A 22,375-nucleotide genomic window follows, 5' to 3' on the forward strand; every position below is an offset into this window, starting at 1 on the left:
TTCCTTCAGGGAATTTGTGGTTGGGCATCCCTGGTGGCTCAGATGGTAAAGAATCTGCCTGGAAGGCAGGAGACCTGGGCTCCACCCCTGGGTCGGGAAGATCCCCTGGAATAGGAAATGGCCACCCACTGTACTATTCTTGCCTTGAGAATTCCATGGTCAGAGAAGCCTTTCAGGCTACATTCCAAGGGGTCTCAAAGAGTCGGAGTAGACTGAATGATTAATATATATATATTTTTTCACTTTCAAACTCATTGGTAAAAAAGGCCAGTTTCTGCATACATACATATGTGAATGCAGTTTTATTTCTTACCAGCATTTAACTTGTGTTGTATTAATTCTTTAATCTTATTATTAGTCACTTAATTTCTCTCTGCTTTGGTTTTAATAGACTGACACTTGACATGTATTTTTCCAAGGTTCAAATTTAAATATTAATTTGTTAATAAAATGCCTTTTGTACTCTTCAATAAAAGGTCCCATGTAAATAGCAAATTTTGTTTGTGTTGTTGTTGGTCTCATTATGTGCATTTTTTTCTATTGGCTTCTGTCTTTTAAGATTCTGCCTTTTATATTTTAAAATGTTTCAAGATAGAATATAATTAAGATATTTGATATCAGGAAGTGATTTCATTTTTCTACCAAAGAATAATTCCTCTTAAATAACAGATCCCTGAGAAAGTGAGTACTTGTTTGTGTATAACACTTCTGACTTATTGACATCTCTGTAAAGTTACCCATGTGATTCACAAGGTCAAATTACCTAGGCAGCAGAAACAAAGCTAATTTAAAAGTTGACTTCTTATGCACAATTTAGGAGACTGCTGGGTTTTCACTGCCAGCAGATTTTTTTTTAAATCATCTTGCTTTATTTACTAATGTTAGTTACACACATATATACACATGTATACACACACCACACACACTTACATGTCTCCCCTTTTAACATACCACATAATGGATACTATGTGATAATCACAGAAAACAATTTTCAGCATATTAAGCATCCCTTCAGGGAAATCTGAATAAAACTGCATGACATTTTAAGAAGACATAAAAATCACTCTATATTACATATGCTTGGTTTGATTGTAGCCTTAATCAGGGACATTTGTGAATATCTGCCATTTTTGGTTGCCACAATTTGGGAGTTGCAACTGGTATCTCGTGGGTAGAGTTCATGGCTACTGTTAAACATCTTACAATACACATGACAATCTCCTGACTCCCCAACAATGAATAATCCGGCCCAAAATGTCACCAAGACCATGCTTGAGAAGCTATAGGCTACTCTTTATATTTAATAGATCTTTGAAAATTCATCTTCAACAATCAGGGTTTTCCTAGGTTTGTTGCCTCCTGTTAATTCTTAATTGCCCTGGGTCTCTTTATAGCGTGGCATTGTGGGAAGAACAGGAGCTGGAAAAAGTTCCCTCATCGCTGCCCTTTTTAGATTGTCAGAACCCGAAGGTGACATTAAGATTGATGGGATCAGGACAAGCAACATTGGACTTCATGATTTAAGGAAGAAAATGTCAGTTGCACCTCAGGTATGCATATCAGAGCATTCTCACATGTTCTTTTTATAAAGTATCTGAGTTTAATTGCTTTTAATTTGATTTTCTTTTCAACTTACATGAAAGGATTGATCATTTTTTTCCCTATAGAGCACGGTTTTGGCATCAGGTATTTTCAGCAGACATTTTCATTGGATACTATGTTTTCTTTCTTTGTTCATTTGTTAGTTTTGTGTTCATGTGATTTAATAACTTACTGAGATAGATTTCTGGACTCAGTCTTCCTCAGTTGCCACAATTTTATCCACTGATAACCACATAATTCTGAGAAAAAAAAAGGATAAATGGTTTGTTTAGTGCTGGAGAGGTTCCTATAGGGAAACATGACTTTTAAGTGTCTTACAGATGGAATTTTGCTGTGAAACTTTCTGTGAAACTGGAGCTTTGAGAATTACAGGGTATATAGATACTTTGGGGAGACTTTGACAATTCATCCATTAGTGAATAATTTTCACCAGGGAGGGAGTACAGAATAGTGAGGTAGAGCAGGGGACTCAGAATTATGTCTCTATGTACCTCAGTTTTCTCTGTCTTATAAGGTAACTGACAGTACCAACCCCTTGAGCTGTTGTGAAAATATAATACAATTATGTAAAGTTTAAAAATAAAATAAAATAAAAAAAAAACACAAAAAACATAATAGGTCACTAAGTGTGAAATGCTTCATGTAGACCCAGATGTGACTGCTGTGATGGTAGACCATTGAGTTGGCCATTGGCCAGTCTTTTCCTGGACTCTGATTCTGTTTTCTTTTCTTCTGCATCTTAAAGAAGTATAATTTTCAGGGAGTGTTTTGGAGACTGGACTATATGCACAGTAGACACTCCTGTCATTCCTTGTGGTTCATTCACTCAACATAATTCTGGGAATATTTACTGAGACATTACTATCCTCCAGGCATATAGCAAAAGGCAACCTAGATCCTGTGTCTTCATCTTCCATCCTGCCCTCTGGTTTGACAGACTTAACTGATTTTTAAAAAAATAATTTGATTTTTTTTAATATACTCAATAATCATTTGCCCATCAATGAAAGCTCAGAAAAATACTGTCTTGAGATGAAAAACAGAGAGGAGATGAGACAAAATGAGCCAGGTAGTTCTGCTTCCTGAAATGTGGGTGTAATGTGCCCTGAAATGCTTGTTTATTAGGAAGTATATAGAACATGGCACACAAAGGGAAGGAGAACTTGGGCTTAGGTACAGCTGTTACTACCTACCTGTGGCCTCTAAAATACCTGGAATTACTCTAAGTACTTTTAAAAATCAAGATAGTATTTTCAGACTATAGTGAAATGCCACCTAACAACCCTTAAGATGTCTACTATCAAAGGGAAGAGAGAGAGAAAGAGAATGACAAGTGTTGGCAAAGATGTTGAGAAATTAGAAACCTTTTTCATTGCTTATAGGAATGTAAAATAGTGCAGCCACTATGAAAATCAAGTTGGTGTTTGCTCAGAAAATTTAAAGATAGAATTATCATATGACCTAGCAATTCTACTTTAGAATATAAGCCCAAAAGAATTGGAAGAAAGGTCTTGAAGAGATACCTTTACATGCATGTTATAACACCATTATTCTCAACAGCAAAAAGGTGGAGGCAACCAAGAGTCCATTGACAGATGAATCAATCAAGTGTGGTGCATATACATATAGTGGAATATTATTTGGCCTTAAAAAGAATAAAATTCCAATACATGCTACAACACAGATGAACTTTGATGAAATTAAATTAAGTGGAATAAACCAGTCACAAAGGACAAATACTGTATGATTCTACTAATAGGAGGTACTTAGAGTATTAAATTCATGGATACAGGATTTAGATTAGTGGGTGCTAGGAGTTGCTGGGAGGCAAGAGTTGTTTAATGGGTACAGAGTTTCAGTTCTGCAAAATGAAAGGAGATCTGTGGCTGGAAGGTGGTGATGGTTGTAAAACAGTGTGAAGGTATTTAATACTGCTGAACTATACACTCATTTGAAAAGACCCTGATGCTGGGAAAGATTGAAGGCAGGAGGAGAAGGGGACGACAGAGGATGAGATGGTTGGATGACATCACTGACTCGATGGACATGGGTTTGGGTGGACTCCGGGAGTTGTTGATGGTAAGGGAGGCCTGGCATGCTGCAGTTCATGGGGTCGCAGGGAGTTGGAAATGACTGAGCAACTAAACTGAACTGTACACTTAAAGGTGGTTGAGCTAGTAAATTTTATGTGTATTATACTACAATTAAAACAATTTTTATTTGAAGGTGTCCCATTCAAGGAAAAATGGGAAGAAATTTTTAGCGCATTCAGTCCCCATATTTAAAATTTTCTTCTGGCTATTAGATTTATGCCTTGTGGTTATGGTAGAAAATAAATGAGCTTAGATTCCCAAGTTTTCTGTTTTGATGGTACTCATCTCTGAAATGGCCAAGTGAGATTAGTTAACAGAAATAAAGGGCATGTCTGTAAAGTCCTTGGATGCAAGGCTTTAGAAATATGCCCTACATTATTTTTAATGCTTCTCAATAAGAAAAATTTGTATCCTTGTGTACATAAAATAACTCTCTAAATAAATAACATTAGATTATTCTTGGCTCTGCCAATAATGTTTGGAAGCACATCTGAACAAAGACCAAGCAAACCTTTGCATCACATTTTTTGGTTCTGTCCTGTTGGTTTCCACCCTTCCTTTGAGTATGCTCTTTGTACACATTCCAGACAGCATACTTACAAAATAGTACTAAGGTTTGTATCCATGTAGATTCCACTTTATATGCCTTTGTCTCCAAGATGCAATGTTGGTTGATCAAAGTGAGAGAATCTGGAGAGAACTTGCAATGTGTAAAGGGTCCCAGGAAACCATTCAGGAGGCAGACAAGGGTAGAATGTTTAAGTGTGTAGACCAAGTGTCAACATGACCAGTAGTTTTATTCCTGCTCTGCCTCATACAACTGTGGGGCCTTAAGGACTTCACTTGGCTTCCAAACTTTAGTGTCCTTGTCTTTAAACTGGGTCTGGTAATCATTGTCACACAGATTTGCTGTGAAGATGTAACTGTGTGAGAAAATGTTTGTGCTACGTCTGGTTCTTAGGAAAGCTCAGTCAATAAAAACTATTTTTATTTTTTTAATTATTTATTTTACTTGGAGGCTAATTACTTGACAATATTCAGTGGTTTTGCCAAACATTAACATGAATCTGCCACGAGTGTTCATGTGCTCCCCATCCTGAAACTCCTCCCACCACCCTCCCCATCCCATCCCTCTGGGTCATCAAAGTGCACCAGCCCCAAGCACCCTGTCTCATGCATCAAACCTGGACTAGCGATTTGTTTTACATATGATAATATACATGTTTTAATGCCATTCTCCCAAATCATCCCATCCTCGCCCTCTCCCACAGAGTCCAAAAGACTGTTCTTTACATCTGTGTCTCTTTTGCTGGCTCACATACAGGGTTATCGTTACCATCTTTCTAAGTTCCAAATATATGCGTTAGTATACTATATTGGTGTTTTTCTTTCTGGCTTACTTAACTCTGTATAATAGGCTTCAGTTTCATCCACCTCATTAGAACTGATTCAAATGTATTCTTTTTAATGGCTGAGTAATACTCCATTGTGTATATGTACCACTGCTTTCTTATCCATTCATCTGCTGATGGATATCTAGGTTGCTTCCATGTTCTGGCTATTATAAACAGTGCTGCAATGAACATTGGACTACACGTGTCTCTTTCAATTCTGGTTTCCTTGGTGTGTATTCCCAGTAGTTGGATTTCTGGGTCATATGGCAGTTCTATTTCCAGTTTTTAAAGGAATCTCCACACTGTTCTCCATAGTGGCTGTACTAGTTTGCATTCCCACCAACAGTGGAAGAGGGTTCCCTTTTCTCCACACCCTCTCCAGCATTTATTGCTTGTAGACTTTTGGATAGCAGCCATTCTGACTGGCATGAAATGGTACCTCATTGTGGTTTTGATTTGAATTTCTCTGATAATGAGTGATGTTGAGCATCTTTTCATGTGTTTGTTAGCCATCTGTATGTCTTCTTTGGAGAAATGTCTGTTTAGTTCTTTGGACCATTTTTTGATTGGGTCATTTATTTTTCTGGAGCTGAGCTACAGGAGTTGCTTGTATATTTTTGAGATTAGTTGTTTGTCAGTTGCTTCATTTGCTATTATTTTCTCCCATTCTGAAGGCTGTCTTTTCACCTTGATTAGAGTTTCCTTTGTTGTGCAGAAGCTTTTAAGTTTAATTAGGCCCCATTTGTTTATTTTTGCTTTTATTTCCAATATTCTGGGAGGTGGGTCATAGAGGATCCTGCTGTGATTTATGTCGGAGAGTATTTTGCCTATGTTCTCCTCTAGGAGTTTTATAGTTTCTGGTATTACATTTAGATCTTTATTCCATTTTGAGTTTATTTTTGTGTATGGCATTAGAAAGTGTTCTAGTTGCATTCTTTTACAAGTGGTTGACCAGTTTTCCCAGCACCACTTGTTAAAGAGATTGTCTTTTCTCCATTGTATATTCTTGCCTCCTTTGTCTAAGATAAGGTGTCCACAGGTGTGTGGATTTATCTCTGGGCTTTCTATTTTGTTCTGTTGACCTATATTTCTGTCTTTGTGTCAATACCGTACTGTCTTGATGACTGTGGCTTTGTAGTAGAGCCTGAAGTCAGGCAGGTTGATTCCTCCAGTTCCATTCTTCTTTCTCAAGATTGCTTTGGCTATTCGAGGTTTTATGTATTTCCATACAAATTGTGAAATTATTTGTTCTAGTTCTGTGAAAAATACTGTTGGTAGCTTGATAGGGATTGCATTGAATCTATAGATTACTTTCTGTAGTATACTCATTTTCACTATATTGATTCTTCCAGTCCATGAGCATTGTATATGTCTCCATCTATTAGTGTCCTCTTTGATTTCTTTCACCAGTGCTTTATAGTTTTCTATATATAAGTATTTTTTTTAGGTAGATATATCTCCAAGTATTTTATACTTTTTGTTGCAAGGGTGAATGGAATTGTTGTTTCAATGGTGAATTGGAATTGTTTCCTTAATTTCTCTTTCTGTTTTCTCATTGTTAGTGTGTAGGAATGCAAGGTATTTCTGTGTGTTAATTTTATATCTGCAACTTTACTATATTCATTGATTAGCTCTATTAATTTTCTGGTGGAGTCTTTAGGGTTTTCTATGTAGAGGATCATGTCATCTGCAAACAGTGAGAGTTTTACTTCTTCTTTTCCAATCTGGATTCCTTTTATTTCTTTTTCTGATCTGATTGCTGTGGCCAAAACTTCCAAGACTATGTTGAATAGTAGTGGTGAGAGTGGGCACCCTTGTCTTGTTCCTGACTTTAGGGGAAATGCTTTCAATTCTTCACCTACGGGGATAATGTTTGCTGTGGGTTTGCCATATATAACTTTTATTATGTTGAGGCATGTTCCTTCTATTCCTGCTCCCTGGAGGGCTTTTATCATAAATGGATGTCGCATTTTTTAAAAGGTTTTCTCTGCATCTATTGAGATAATCATATGGTTTTTATCTTTCAATTTGTTAATGTGGTGTATTACATTGACTGTTTTGCAGATATTGAAGAATCCTTGCATGCCTGGGATAAAGCCCTCTTGGTCATGATGTATGATCTTTTTAATATGTTATTGGATTCTGTTTACTAGAATTTTGTTAAGGATTTTTGCATCTATGTTCATCAGTGATATTGGCCTGTAGTTTTCTTTTTTTGTGATATATTTTTCTGGTTTTGATATTAGGGTGATGGTGGCCTCATAGAATGAGTTTGGAAGTTTACCTTCCTCTGCAATTTTCTAGAAGAGTTTGAGTAGGATAAGTTTTAGCTCTTCTCTGAATTTTTGGTAGAATTCAGCTGTGAAGCTGTCTGGTCCTGGGCTTTTGTTTGCTGGAAGATTTCTGATCACAGTTTCAATTTCTGTGCCTGTGATGGGTCTATTAAGATTTTCTATTTCTTCCTGGTTCAGTTTTGGAAAGTTGTACTTTTCTAGGAATTTGTCCATTTCTTCCAAGTTGTCCATTTTATTGGCATATAGTTGCTGATAGTAGTCTCTTATGATCCTTTCCATTTGTGTGTTGTCTGTTGTGATCTCTCCATTTTCATTTCTAATTTTATTTATTTGATTCTTCTCCATTTCTTTCTTGATGAGTCTGGCTAATGGTTTGTCAATTTTATTTATCTTCTCAAAGAACCAGCTTTTGGCTTTGTTAATTTTTGCTATGGTCTCTTCAGTTTCTTTTGCATTTTTTTCTGCCCTAATTTTTAAGATTTCTTTCCTTCCACTAACCCTGGGGTTCTTCATTTTTTCCTTTTCTAGTTTCTTTCAGTGTAGAGTTAGGTTATTTATTTGACTTTTTTCTTGTTTCTTGAGGTATGCCTGTATTGCTATGAACCTTCCCCTTAGCACTGCTTTTAAAGTGTCCCACAGGTTTGGGGTTCTCCTGTTTCATTTTCTTAATTTCTATGCATCTTTTGATTTCTTCTGTGATTTGTTGGTTATTCAGCAGCGTATTGTTCAGCCTCCATGTGTTGGAATTTTTAATAGTTTTTCTCCTGTAATTGAGATCTAATCTTACTGAATTGAAGTCGGAAAAGATGCTTGGAATGATTTCAATTTTTTTGAGTTTACCAAAGCTAGATTTATGGCCCAGGATGTGATCTATCCTGGATAAGGTTCCATGTGTGCTTGAGAAAAAGGTGAAATTCATTGTTTTGGGATGAAACGTCCTATAGATATCAATTAGGTCTAACTGGTCTATTGTATCATTTAAAGTTTGTGTTTCCTTATTAATTTTTTGTTTAGTTGATCTATCCATAGGTGTGAGTGGGGTATTAAAGTCTCCCACTATTATCATGTTATTGTTAATTTCCCCTTTCATACTTGTTAGCATTTGTCTTACATATTGTGGTGCTCCTATGTTGGGTGCATATATATTTATAATTGTTATATCTTCTTGGATTGATCCTTTGATCATTATGTAGTGACCTTCTTTGTCTCTTTTCACAGCCTTTGTTTTAAAGTCTATTTTATCTGATATGAGTATTGCTACTCCTGCTTTCTTTTGGTCTCTATTTACATGGAATATCTTTTTCCAGCCCTTCACTTTCAGTCTGTATGTGTCCCTTGTTTCGAGATGGGTCTCTTGTAGACAACATATGTAGAGGTATTGTTTTTGTATCCATTCAGCCAGTCCTTGTCTTTTGGTTGGGGCATTCAACCCAATTACATTTAAGGTAATTGATAAGTATGATCCTGTTGCCATTTACTTTGTTGTTTTGGGTTTGAGTTTATACACCCTTTCTGTGTTTCCTGTCTAGAGAAGATCCTTTATCATTTGTTGGAGAGCTGGTTTGGTGGTGCTGAATTCTCTCAGCCTTTGCTATCTGTAAAGCTTTTGATTTATCCTTCATATTTGAATGAGATGCTTACTGGGTGCAGTAATCTGGGTTGTAGGGTTTTTTCCTATCATCACTTTAAGTATGTCTTGCCATTCCCTTCTAGCCTGAAGAGTTTCTATTGAAAGGTAAGCTATTATCCTTATGGGAATCCCCTTGTGTGTTATTTGTTGTTTTCCCTTGTTGCTTTTAATATTTGTTCTTTGTGTTTGATCTTTGTTAATTTGATTAATATGTGTCTTGGGATGTTTCACCTTGGGTTTATCCTGTTTGGGACTATCTGGGTTTCTTGGACTTGGGTGATTATTTCCTTCCCCATTTTAGGGAAGTTTTCAACTATTATCTCTCCAAGTATGTTCTCATGGTCTTTCTTTTTGTCTTCTTCTTCTGGGACTCCTATGATTTGACTGTTGGGGCATTTAACATTGTCCCAGAAGTCTCTGAATTTGTCTTCATTTCTTTTAATTATTTTTTCCTCTCTGTTTCATTTATTTCTACCAGTCTATCTTCTACCTCACTAATCCTATCTTCTGCCCCCATTATTCTAAAATTGGTTCCCTCCAGAGTGTTTTTTATCTCATTTATTGCATTATTCATTATATATTGACTTTTATTTCTTCTAGGTCCTTGTTAAACATTTCTTGCATCTTCTCAATCCTTGTCTCCAGGCTATTTATCTGTAACTCCATTTTGTCTTCAGGATTTTAGATCATTTTCACTATCATTATTTGGAATTCTTTATCAGGTAGATTCCCTATCTCTTCCTCTTTTGTTTGGTTTGATGGGCATTTATCCTGTTTCTTTACCTGCTGAGTAGTTCTCTGCCTTTTCATCTTGTTTATATTGCTGTGTTTGGGGTGACCTTTCTGTATTCTGGCAATTTGTGGTTCCTCTTTATTGTGGGGGCTCCTTGCTTTGGATGGGGTTGAATGAGTGGCTTGTCAAGGTTTCCTGGTTAGGGAAGCTTGTGTCTGTGTTCTGGGGGGTGGAGCTGGATTTCTTCTCTCTGGAGTGCAACAAAGTGTCCAGTGGTGAGTTTTGAGATGTCAGTGGGTTTGGTGTGACTTTGGACAGCCTGTATGTTGAAGCTGAGGGCTATGTTCCTGTGTTGCTGGAGAATTTGCATCATGTGTCTTGCTTTGGAACTTGTTGGCCCTTGGATGGAGCTTGGTTTCAGTGTAGATATGGAAGCTTTTGATGAGCTCCTATCGATTGATGTTCCCTAGAGGCAGGAGTTCTCTGGTGTTCTCAGGTTTTGAACCTAAGCCTCCTGTCTCTGGTTTTCAGTCTTATTCTTACAGTAGCCTCAAGACTTCTCTATCTGTACAGCACCGATGAGAAAACATCTAGGTTAATGATGAAAAGCTTCTCCACAGTGAGGGACACCCAGAGAGGTTCACCAAGTTAGATGGAGAAGAGAAGAGGGAGGAGGGAGATAGAGGTGACCAGGAGGAGAAGAGGGGAGTCAAAAGGTGAGAGAGCAAGCTATCCAGTAATCACTTTTCTTTGTGCTCTCCACAGTCTGGATCCCTCAGAGATGTTTACAGAGTTACACAGAGAAGAGAAGAGGGAGGAAGGAGACAGAGGTGGCCAGGAGGATAAAAGGGGGAATCAAAAGGAGAGAGAGATCCAGCCAGTAATCAGTTCCCTAAGTGTTCTCCACAGCCCAGAACACACAAAGAGATTCCCAGATTTGGGTAGAGAAGAGAAGGGGGAGGCAGGAGATAGAGGAGACCTCGTGGAGAAAAAGGAGAGTCAAAAGGGGGAGAGAACAATCAAGCCAGTGATCTCGCTCCCAAGTAAAAATGAGTAGTATAGATTGGGTTCTTAAAGGTATAAAATTGATAGCAAATACCAAAAAGCAAAGATTAAACATCTAGAGTAGAGGTTAGAGTCTCAAAAATACAATATTAAAAAAAAAGTCACAAAAATTATTATATATATATATATGAAGTTTGCTTTAAAAACAGGGTCCCTTTTTTCTTGCAAGGTAATAGTAGGTTATGAAAATTAAAGGAGTAATAGAGGACTTAAAATATTTTTTAATTTAAAAAATGGTAGTATTAAAAATATATCTAGGACTTTCTATGAAGCTGTTGTGGACAGTATGGAGTCTGTTCATTTTCAGATAGTTCCTTGATTTGGCTTATACTTCTCAAGGTCTATAGGCCCCTTCCTAGGTAGTCAGTGCTAACTACAGGGTTTTAATCTATTGCACCTGTCACTTCCAAGGCAGTTCCCTCCGTTTATTTTAACTTCTTCTGTTTGCTGATCTCTTCAGTGTCTAATTTCTGCCCTGACACAAGGGGAGTGGTGGTGGTCACTTTTTTTAGGCTCACTTGTTCAGTCGTGCTGTGGGGAGGGAGGAACACTGCAAACAAATATCACTGGCATGTGTGGGGAGTGCTCGCCATGTTTCAGCTGCACTGGGTTTGCCCCTACTTACAGCATGTGTGCTTTCTCAGTCTACACTGCTCAGGCTCTAGGTTGCTCTGCCGGGAACTGTCTGAGGTGGGCCCTGGGTTGCATGCACTTCCCAGGTCTAAGCCACTGAGGTTCAGGTTCTCAGGTACTCCACAAAGGCGCAGACTTGGTTGGGCCTGCGTTTTGTGCCCTTCCCAGGTCCAAGCACCTCAGGTGACCAGGTGCTTGGTGAGGACAGTTGTCCCCAGTTGAAGGCTGTGTCTTATCACCTCCCCCGTCCCAGCCACTCAATTTTCTGGGTGTACAACGGGCACGCCTTCTCAGGTGTGCTGTGTGTCTCTTTTGGGGAACAGATCTCTGGCTGTGACCCTCCCAGCGGATGTTGATCATCCAGAATCCCAAGACGTCTTGGTTAGCAATGAAGCCTGCTTGCAGTTTGGTGGAGGATGCCTCTCTGGGGCCATGATTGCCCTCTTCTGGCTCTGGCTGCCCTCCCCTGCCTGTCTACGGTAGGGGATAGGCCAGTCCACAGCCGGCTAGCTCTGCTCAGTACTTTGTTCTGTGAGTGGGCCTGGCCGTGTCTTAGGCTAGGGCTTTTCAGGGAATAGCTATCCCACAGTCTGGGTTGCTATCTCAAGTTAGTTCCCTCAGATTGCCCTCGGGGCATTCAGGCCTGGTCCTTACCCTAAGCAATGCAGCCCCCGCCTCCCTATCCAGCTCCCGCTTGCTAGTGGTGGATGTGTCTTGGCTGCTGTTCCACTGGGAGTTGCCGTTAGGCACATAATCTGTGGGTTTTCATTATTTATTTATTTTTCCTCCCAGTTATGTTGCCCTTTGAGATTCCAAGGCTCATCACAGACCCGCTGGTGAGAGTGTTTCCTTGTGTTTGAAAACTTCTCTCTTTTTTAAGACTCCCTTCCCAGGACATATCTCCATCCCTACCTCTTTTGTCTCTCTTTTTATCTTTTATATTTTGTCCTACCTCCTTTCAAAGACAATGAACTGCCTTTCTAGGCGCATGATCTCCTCTGCCAGCATTCAGAAGTTGTTTTGTGGAATTTGCTAAGTGTTCAAATGTTATTTCTATGAATTTGGGGGAGAAAGTGGTCTCCCTGTCCTATTCCTCCACCATCTTAGGACTGCCCCCAATAAGAACTATTTTTATTCTTAAGGATCAGGGCACAGGCTTTTGGGTATTATTACTGCTTAAGTAAAAAGAGTAACACCTTCTAGAGTGACTTTACTCTTTAATTTCTGCTTATTTGTTCACAGTCCTTGGTGATTTTCTTTATAATTATAGTTACAATATAAACTAAGTTGTTTTATAAATATAAATAGTAAAGCAAAGAAACAAAAATAAAAACAAAAGACACAATAGAAGTTTTGGGGAAAAGTGTAACAGAGAAATGGATCTAACATTTTCCACCAAAAGCAAGAAAACAGACTAGCATTTTTTTTGTACTTTGATTTCTGGCTCCCCTCCAGCCAGCTTCTTTCCTGGCTCCCATCTTGTACACACTGGTACTTTCTTACTTACTTATATACTAAGACCTCTGGCCTTCTCAGTCTGCCCCACACTCATTCCTTTCCTTGAGGATAGAGCCTATATTTCTCATGTCTGTCACTCTAGTGTCTGTTAAAATCCCTGGCAAGTTAACACGAGTATTGATAATTCCTAACGTTTATGGAATAACTAATATGTCTTAGCCACTTGTCCTACCATTTCCTGCTTAATCCTCACAATTCTTTTGTTATCCTTACCTAACATATTTAAAACCTGAGGCATGGGGTGTTTATCCCACTTATCAAGTAAGAGAGTCAGGATTCAATTTCTGTGTGTCTGTTTATTTTTTTTTTTTTAAATTGAAGCATAGTTGATTCACACTGTTTCAATTGTATAACAAAGAGGTTCAGTTATATACACTTTTATATATAAAATTTTATATATGTGTGTGTGTGTGTGTGTGTATACAGGGAGCAGCGAGCTTCTGGGGTCCTCTCTCTGTCTCTCCCAGGCTCATACCACCGTCCTGCTGACCCTGCATGAACAGATCAGAATTGTGGGAGATGGGATAACACCAAGGATCTAGGTAGGAACCAGAGACAGGGGAGTCGGGGTGTAGACCGTCAGTCCTGGGGGGAACTTTCAAAGACAAATACTCTGTTTCTAAGATGGTACTCCTCCATTTGTATTCAAAATTTCAGGAATAAGCAAAAATGAAACCTCTTCCTAAGTAATTTCCTTGAACAGAACAGGGAGCTGATGTATGTTCATCCTTTGTGCTGAGGATCTGAAGTAGTTAAGTATGTTTCTCAGAAAGAACAGTGACTGAGATTATATTCAGGAGCAGCTGCTTATCTGAAAGGATCCAGAAAATGAAGTGAAGATGGGGAAAAGAGGAATATTGGGGAGCAGCCTCCCCTTGCCTGGCCATGTCATCTGTTTTAACCTCGTGGAAACAACTGAAGGCTGAGAAATTGCCTGCATGTTGGAATCATAGGGTTGATAATTACAGAGTAAAAAAGCTTTATGAAAATCTAAAGTAGAATGATGGTTATTCCTCTAACAAGGAACTCTTACCATTGCAAATTGTTTAGTCTTTGTTCCTAAATTCAAGAGAGAGGGTGGGAAGATTTGGGAGAATGGCATTGAAACATGTAAAATATCATGTATGAAACGAGATGCCAGTCCAGGTTCAATGCACAATACTGGATGCTTGGGCCTGGTGCACCGGGACGACCCAGAGGGATGGAATGGGGAGGGAGGAGGGAGGAGGGTTCAGGATGGGGAACACATGTATACCTGTGGCAGATTCATTTTGATATTTGGCAAAACTAATACAGTTATGTAAAGTTTAAAAATAAAATAAAATTAAAAAAAATAAAGTTATTGAATTAAAAAAAAAAAAGAGTTTTAAGGGAGACTTTAAATTTGGATCTCAGGATTTTTCAGTTTAATTCAGTAATCATTTTGAAATCTATGACCAGTGATTTCAGTGCTTTGGAGGCCTATTGACCACTTAATCAACTTTGTGCAAATAAAGCTTCTTTTATAATGTCTTTTTAATTTTGGATTTTGTTTAGGGATACACATTTTTTGGTGGCACTCCCTGAATCTTCTGCATTCATCTGTCTCTCACCAGACTTAAAACAGAAACAATATTTGAAAGAATGTACAGGAGGCTATCTGAGTGTCATTCTTCTTCATGACTAGGGAAAAGAAATGTCTGTTTTCTTCATCGTTCTTCTCAGGCTTTTGTAAAGTGAGGAGGAAATTTTAGCTCCAAGGCCAGGCAGGATTTTGAGGCTGGTTCTGAGCAGTTCTGGGCACTTGTGGAAGAGTCAAGTCTCCTCTTATTCCCACATGTGTGCCTCCCCCCTTCACTAAAAGGAGCCTATTGGACTCTTCTCTGCTCATATTATGTGACCTGGCTTACTAGAGCCTTCCAGAAGAAATGTAAATTGTCTACATGAGCTTTTGTACAAGATTATCTCTTGAAACTTGGAAGGACATATATTTCTAGGTTAATTTACTCGTGGCTCCTCCAAAAGTAGAACAGGAAAAAGTTATTTTAATAATTTTATTATGACCCAGATCATAATAGTTTTCAAGTCATCTTGACCTTGCAGTTGGTAACGAGGTTTTGTGAGGCAGGTCATCCTGACACACAGGGGAGAGAATGTGGGGATCAGGTTGATGCAGAATCCGAGGAGATCTCTCCATGGACAGAGGTGCTGCAGACCCCAGGAGCTGACATCTCTTTGCACGTGTGGGGATGTTCCTTTCACACAAATGGAGAGATTCCATATCCTAGAAGACTGTTTGACCAGTGGAGAAAAGATCCTAGTTTGTTCTTCAGTGCCAGTGTGTAAATATTTAATGATTTTGCCCTGAGGCACAAGCTTCAAGTCTCTCAAGTAATCATGCTATTGATATTTCTCAGTCACACTAGGATTGACAACTAATTTATATAGATCTTGATGTAAAGTCTCTCAAGTAATTTTATCATCAGTTTGCATGTGTGTGCTTTAGCTGATATTCACAGGAAGGCATTTAAAAAAAATCAAATCCTCCTTTCTCTTCTTCAGTTTTTTTCTTAAGATAAAAACCTTCAACACTTTATTCTTCCATTAATGTTCAGTAGTCTGGAGGATATTTAGTAGCACACTTTGTACATGGAAAATTATTTTATAGATAATGTTTTATAAGCATATATTTTCAACATTATTATTAATAATTACAGTAACTTTTGATATTTTATATTTTAATTATGTATTGTAGACATTGGGGTATAATGAAAAGATGTTAAGGTAATAACATTCCTTATTTTGGGGTATTTAGGAACCTGTTTTATTCACTGGAACAATGAGGAACAATCTGGATCCTTTAAATGAACATACGAATGAGGAACTGTGGAATGCATTAGAAGAGGTAATTTATTAATACGAAATATAATTAACTTGTTAGCATCAGTATCCATGTGTATACATTTAGAGCATTGCAGGCAATTAAGAGGAGCTTAACAGTTTAACTGACTTTGTTTACCTCCTAGAAGAACACTGATGACATGTGCACACTTAAAATGTTGTTAATTGATGATGAAAACCAACAATATAATGTCATGTTTCCATTTTAGCTTTTTCCTTAAAACCCTGAGTGACTAGATATATTATCGTGTCCTTCGCAGACCACTAAGTTAGACGTTAAAGCTGTGGGATCAAATTCTACTGTGATCTAGTGATGTAATTACCCCAATTACCCTCCAGTGTTCATTTTATTCCTCTGGTCTTAGGGAACATTTACTAAGTGGAGACAACATTATTAAATGAAAGATGTGAATGAGATCAAACCAGTAAAATTAGGAAGTTTTATAGTAAAGTGTTTATAAAAGTATATTATATAGCTGGAATGTGAGAAGAAGACAGAAGACAGAGCTTCACGCAGTCATGTCTGACTCTGCAATCCACAGACTGTAGCCTGCCAGGCTCCTCTATCCATGGAACTCTCCAGGCAAGAATACTGGAGTGGGTTGCCATTCCATTGTTTAGAGGATCTTCCCAACCCAGGGATCAAACTTGAGTCTCCCACATTGCAGGCAAATTCTTACTGTGTGAGCCACCAGGGAAGCCGTGGAATGTGAGAATTATTATTTATTGGTGATCATGTAATTGTAATGCTGCAGCATGAATGCAGGTAACAGAACCCTGGAGAATTTGCTGAGCTTTTGTGTGCAGAGGTTCATTTCTAGAGAATTTTCTGTCATTTGTGTCATGTTTCCTCTTGCCCCACTTCTTTGAATTCCCTCACCCTAGCATGAAATATTTTTGACTATTAACTTGCTGTTGATTTGAATATTTAATGCAAAATTATTTTGTGTATTTGCCCTCATTTTACAAATCAATTCTACTGAGGGTACTAGTAGTCTAGGAACTCTAGACTTCTAAACCTTAGACTGTCTTCTAATTTCTCATAGGACCTAGCTTAGTTTTTTTTTTTTTTTTTAATTTAATTTAATTTTATTTTTAAACTTTACATAATTGTATTAGTTTTGTCAAATATCAAAATGAATCTGCCACAGGTATACATGTGTTCCCCATCCTGAACCCTCCTCCCTCCTCCCTCCCCATACCATCCCTCTGGGTCATCCTGGTGCACTAGCCCCAAGCATACAGTATCATGCATTGAACCTGGATGGGCAACTCGTTTCTTACATGATATTTTACATGTTTCAATGCCAATTGTTTTTTTTGTTTTTAAAAAGCAAGCACGTGCATTCCTATACGCTAACAATGAAAGATCAGAAAGAGAAATTAGGAGTCAATTTCATTACCACTGCAACAACAACAACAAAAAATACCTAAGAATAAACCTACCTAAGGAGGCAAAAGACCAGTATTCAGAAAACCATAAGATTCTGACTGACAAAGGAAGCCAAAGATGACACAAACAAATTGAAGGATATATCATGTTCTTGGATTTGAAGAATCAATATTGTGAAAATGACTATACTACCCAAAGAATCTACAGATTCCATACAATCCCTGTCAAATTACCAATGGTGTTTTTCAAAGAATTAGGGCTAAAAATGTTACAATTTGTATGGAAACACAAAAGATCCCAAATAGCCAAAGCAATCTTAAGAAAGAAAATATGAAGCTGGGGATTAGGTTCCTTGATTTCAGACTACATTATTAAGTTTGCCAAAAAGTTTATTATGTAAGATGTCACAGAAAACCCAAATGAACTTTTTGACAAATTCAATACAATGCTACAGTAATCAAGATGGTATGGTACTGGCACAAAAAAAACAGAAATATAGATCAATGGAACAGGATAGAAAGGCCAGAGATGAACTCACACACCTGTGGTCACCTAGTCTATGACAAAGGAGGCAAGAATATAGAATGTAGAAAAGACATCTCCAATAAGTGTGCTGGGAAAATTGGACGGCTACATGTAAAAGAATGAAATTAGAACACTCCCTAATACCATATACAAAAATAAAATGGATTAAAGATCTAAATGTAAGACCAGACACCATAAAGCTCATAGAGGAAACAGGAAAAACACTCTTTGACATAAATAACTATTAACTTTTTGATTGCTCTCTTCATTTCAGAGAAGTGTGGCATAGTTCTTTACATTTTTTTTTTTTTTGTTACACAAATCTGAGTGATTTTTCATGTTGTTTTGAATTGATGTGTTTGTGATTTAGTGTTACCTTTCCAGGGAAGCTCTGAAATCTGTAATATGCAGATGATTCTTGACTGTGAGCAGACAGATTTGGAGGTCATACAATTTTCATCCAGTAATTCTGGTTTCTGAAAGATGTCAACACACAGTCTTTACACACCCACCCGGCTTTCCAGCAACGTGGGAAATTTGTTTTCCTAATTTGGGCCAATTGCTTTACCTTCTCCTGCCCAAAAAGAAGTGCACCTCTGATTTCATGGAAGTTTGTGAGTCTATAGTGAAACTCTAGAAGAGAAGAGGGGAGAGCAGTTAACCATCAAATGTTATAAAAGATAGGGTGATCTGCTGATCTTGAATTCACAGGACAGATTTAATGGTGAAATTATGACATCTTAAAAAAAAAAAAAACTGGAAGTACTGGTAAACTATTTTTCTATTTGTTTCCCAGCTGATATATTTTTTTTTCACAGATTCTCAGGTAGAAAAATTACTCTAGAATTTTAGAACGCCTTGTGCCACAGACAGAGGGGCAACATTAATCTAAATTCTAAAAATGATGAAATGGTAGAAGGGGTTGATAATACTAAGATCTACCTTTATTTACACTACATTTGGAGCTTTCTATAAAAAGAAATATACGTGAGTCTATTTCAGAAGTGCAGTATGTGGTTTCCATGTGTTGCTTCTGTAATTGATCCTGTTAACGTTGGTGATATCACTTAGAGAAATCATCCCATCATTGTGTTTCTCTAGGAACTGCTTCTTTAGGACTGTTTTAAAGAAAACCTACAAAATCTTTCATTGAAAGATTGAAACATTGAAAACATACAGATATGATAAAGAAAAATTCCTAAAGAAATAGAATAATGGGGTGATTTATCACTCTAAGTGTGTGCGTGTGCATGCTCGGTCATGTCTGACTTTTTGTGTCCTTCTGTGGGACTGTACCCCACTAGACTTGTCTGTTCATGGAGTTTTCCAGGCAAGAAATACTGGAGTGGGTTGCTGTTTCCTGCTGCTGCTAAGTAACTTCAGTCGTGTCCGACTCTGTGCAACCCCATAGATGGCAGCCCACCAGGCTCCTCCATCCCTGGGATTCTCCAGGCAAGAACACTGGGGTGGGTTGCCATTTCCTTCTCCAATGCATAAAAGAGAAAAGTGAAAGTAAAGTTGCTCAGTTGTGTCCGACTCTTCACAACCCCATGGACTGCAGCCTACCAGGCTCCTCCATCCATGGGATTTTCCAGGCAGGAGTACTGGAGTGGGGTGCCGTTGTCTTCTCCATGCGGTTTCCTACTCCAGGGGATTTTCCCAAACTAGGAATTGAACCCATGTCTCTTGCATCTCCTGCATTGGCAGGAGGATTCATAACCACTGCACCACCTAGAAAGCCCGCCACTCTTACAAGTATAACTGAATCAGTGAGGTCACTTTTTAAGTGAACTCAAAACCCTAGTTATTAGTTTGTAAACGGTGTCAAACTGGACATGTGAACCCAAACTCACAGACCTGGCCTGAGAGTCAGTAGGAGAGAACCGCTCTGTTTCCCTCTTTTAAAGTCCTCTAGTTCTTTTTCCTCCTTCTTCCTTGGGAGAGATGGACATTCAGAAGGGAGGCAGTCCCATGGATGCTGCCCATCTCATCTTGGTTATTTTTAAAATATGCTGAAAATACATTTTTCATATACTGAAAACTAGCCACCTTACTATAAATTGACAAAAGTTCATGAGTTAATTAGTGCTGATTGGGACACTAAGAAGCAAAGGCAATGCCACACATATAACATGAATGTACCTGAAGCTGAAGCACTTTATCACTCAAAGGTTGAAAGATCACAGTAGATAACATGTATACCTGTGGTGGATTCATTTTGATATTTGGCAAATCTAATACAGTTATGTTAAGTTTAAAAATAAAATAAAATTAAAAAAAAAAACAAAACTCTCAACATGAGTCACCAATGTGTAGCTTCTGTTAAAAAATAAAAATAAAACAGCTTAGATTCTGGACTATGAAGTTAAGCATATGGTCTGTCCTGTCAAAAATGGGGGAGAAACCATGCAGTCAAATGCTCAATATTGATAGTGTCTCTGTTTGGACAGAAGTGTGTCTCATCACACAGGAAACTAAGATACAGAAACCTGGGCATCAGCAGCCTGTGCATCAGGAACTATATGGTTCAGTCCTTGCAGTGGAGACAGGTCACATGTCCATTTCCAGGCCTGTATTAGGTGAACACCACCCCCCCCCCACCCTTTACTTCCTTTACTGCCAGTCCTGCTATAGTAAAAGCTCTTCCCCATCTGTTGATTGCATTTCCTGTCTCTTTTCAGCCCATACCAGCCTTTCTTCTTGAAAAGTAAGAAGGCTCCACAAAATATATAAACCATATGACATCTGTGTTAACCTCCTATGAGGGGTGTTGGTGCCTGATTGCTAGATACAGTACATGTAGTAGGTTACAGTGAAAATGTTTATGGTGATAGAAATAGGGTGCCTTCAATTTCAGTGTATTGTTTTTCAATTTTGCTATATTCTATTATTTTCCCAAGCTCAAAAACAATTTGAAGAATTCTGTACTGAGATGTATAATTTTGAATAGTATTATTCATATTATAGTCATATTAAGTCATAACTTTTTCAGTGCTTTCCACTCTTTAAAGTGTGATGTTGTGATATGTTAGTAGTATAGTTTAGTCGCTAAGTCATGTCTGACTTGCGACCCCATGGACTGTAGCCTGCCAGGCTCCTCTGTCCATGGGATCCTCCAGGCATGAATACTGGTATGGGTTGCCATTTCCTTCTCCAGGGGATCTTCCCAACTCAGGAATCGAACCCAGGTCTCCTGCATTGCAGGAAGATTCTTTACTGACTGAGCTATGAGGGAAGCCCTGTGATATCTTGGAGCCAGTTAATTGTTATAAGAATATATTCCTTTTTAATTACTGAGTAATACTCCAGTGTGTATATGTACCACAGCTTTCTTATCCATTCATCTGCTGGACATCTAGGTTGCTTCCATGTCCTGGCTATTATTAACAGTGCTGTGATGAACATTGGGGTACACGTGTCTCTTTCAGTTCTGGTTTCCTTGGTGTGTATGCATGATACTGGATGCTTGGGGCTGGTACACTGAGACGACCCAGAGGGATGGTATGGGGAGGGAGAAGGGAAGGGGGTTCAGGATGGGGAACACGTGTATTCCTGTGGTGGATTCATGTTGATGTATGGCAAAACCAATACAATACTGTAAAGTAATTAACCTCCAATTAAAGTAAATAAATGTATATGAAAAATAAATAAAAATAAGAGATTAAAAAGAGAATATATTCCTTTTATACTTACACTTAATAAGAAAATATTGTTTTATAAAAATTATTTATCTATGTGGATTTATTTTCTAATTTATAGGAACAGATATGTCACACAATGGCATTCACTTATGCCTTCATTCATACAGCCAAGAAATGTCTACTGAGAGCTTGTTAGACAGGCATTATTGCAGACTCTGGGGCTATCACAGTCATTGAAAGACAAAGTCTCTACCCTTTTGGAGCTTAAATTCTCTTGGAGAAGATGGAAAATAAGCCAATGCATATGCAACAAGGTCTCAGTGCTGATACATGCAAAGGAGGAAAATGAAGTAGAACATGAAGTGGACCAGCTGGCAACATTATTAATAATGGACAGTATCTATTGATCTGTCATAAATTCTACACGTACTGATTCATTTTATACTCTTATCAATGTTAAGAGGTACCCATCTTAACATCTAGAAGTTGTAGAAATGTTTATTAAAAGTTGGATTTCACCTTTAAATACATAAATGTACATCTTGTAAGAACAAGGACATTCTCTTATATGTCCTAACACAGTTATCTCAATTAATAAGCTCAATGTAATATTATACTATTACCTAGTATGTTTTCAGATTCTCTAGTTGTAACTCCTAGTTATTATTTTCTACTGCTTCTATTTTCCTTTTTTCCCATTTTAATACTTAATTATAATTTTATTTTATAATTATACTACAGAAAGTCTTCATATTCATATATTCTTATAACCATCCCTGATTTATAAAGGAAGACAGAGTCTCAGAAAACAGAATTTTCTGAAAAGCATTTCCTTTTTGCCTCATGAAGTAGATATGGACAAACTCGAATGAAAGTATAAAATCAAATTAGTGATGAAATGTAATCCAAGTCAGAGGCAAGTGTGAGTAAGGATGTCAGTTTTAAGCAAGTTCAACCACTTGCACCACAGCCTG

The 22,375-nt window shown here is 37.9% G+C and overlaps 1 protein-coding gene across 1 annotated transcript in view; it reads left to right on the plus strand.

The window, feature by feature from the left end:
* Window positions 1-22,375, plus strand: part of LOC102392111 (ATP-binding cassette sub-family C member 4) — a 161,578-nt gene that overhangs the window by 122,739 nt on the left and 16,464 nt on the right. Inside the window, exons 26-27 of the mRNA XM_044926896.2 lie at window positions 1,395-1,550; window positions 15,757-15,846. Of these exons, the coding sequence (XP_044782831.2) occupies window positions 1,395-1,550; window positions 15,757-15,846 (246 nt within the window). The remainder of the gene's footprint in view (window positions 1-1,394; window positions 1,551-15,756; window positions 15,847-22,375) is intronic.

This window comes from Bubalus bubalis, chromosome 13, assembly GCF_019923935.1.
Source record: "Bubalus bubalis isolate 160015118507 breed Murrah chromosome 13, NDDB_SH_1, whole genome shotgun sequence".
NCBI lineage: Eukaryota > Metazoa > Chordata > Mammalia > Artiodactyla > Bovidae > Bubalus > Bubalus bubalis.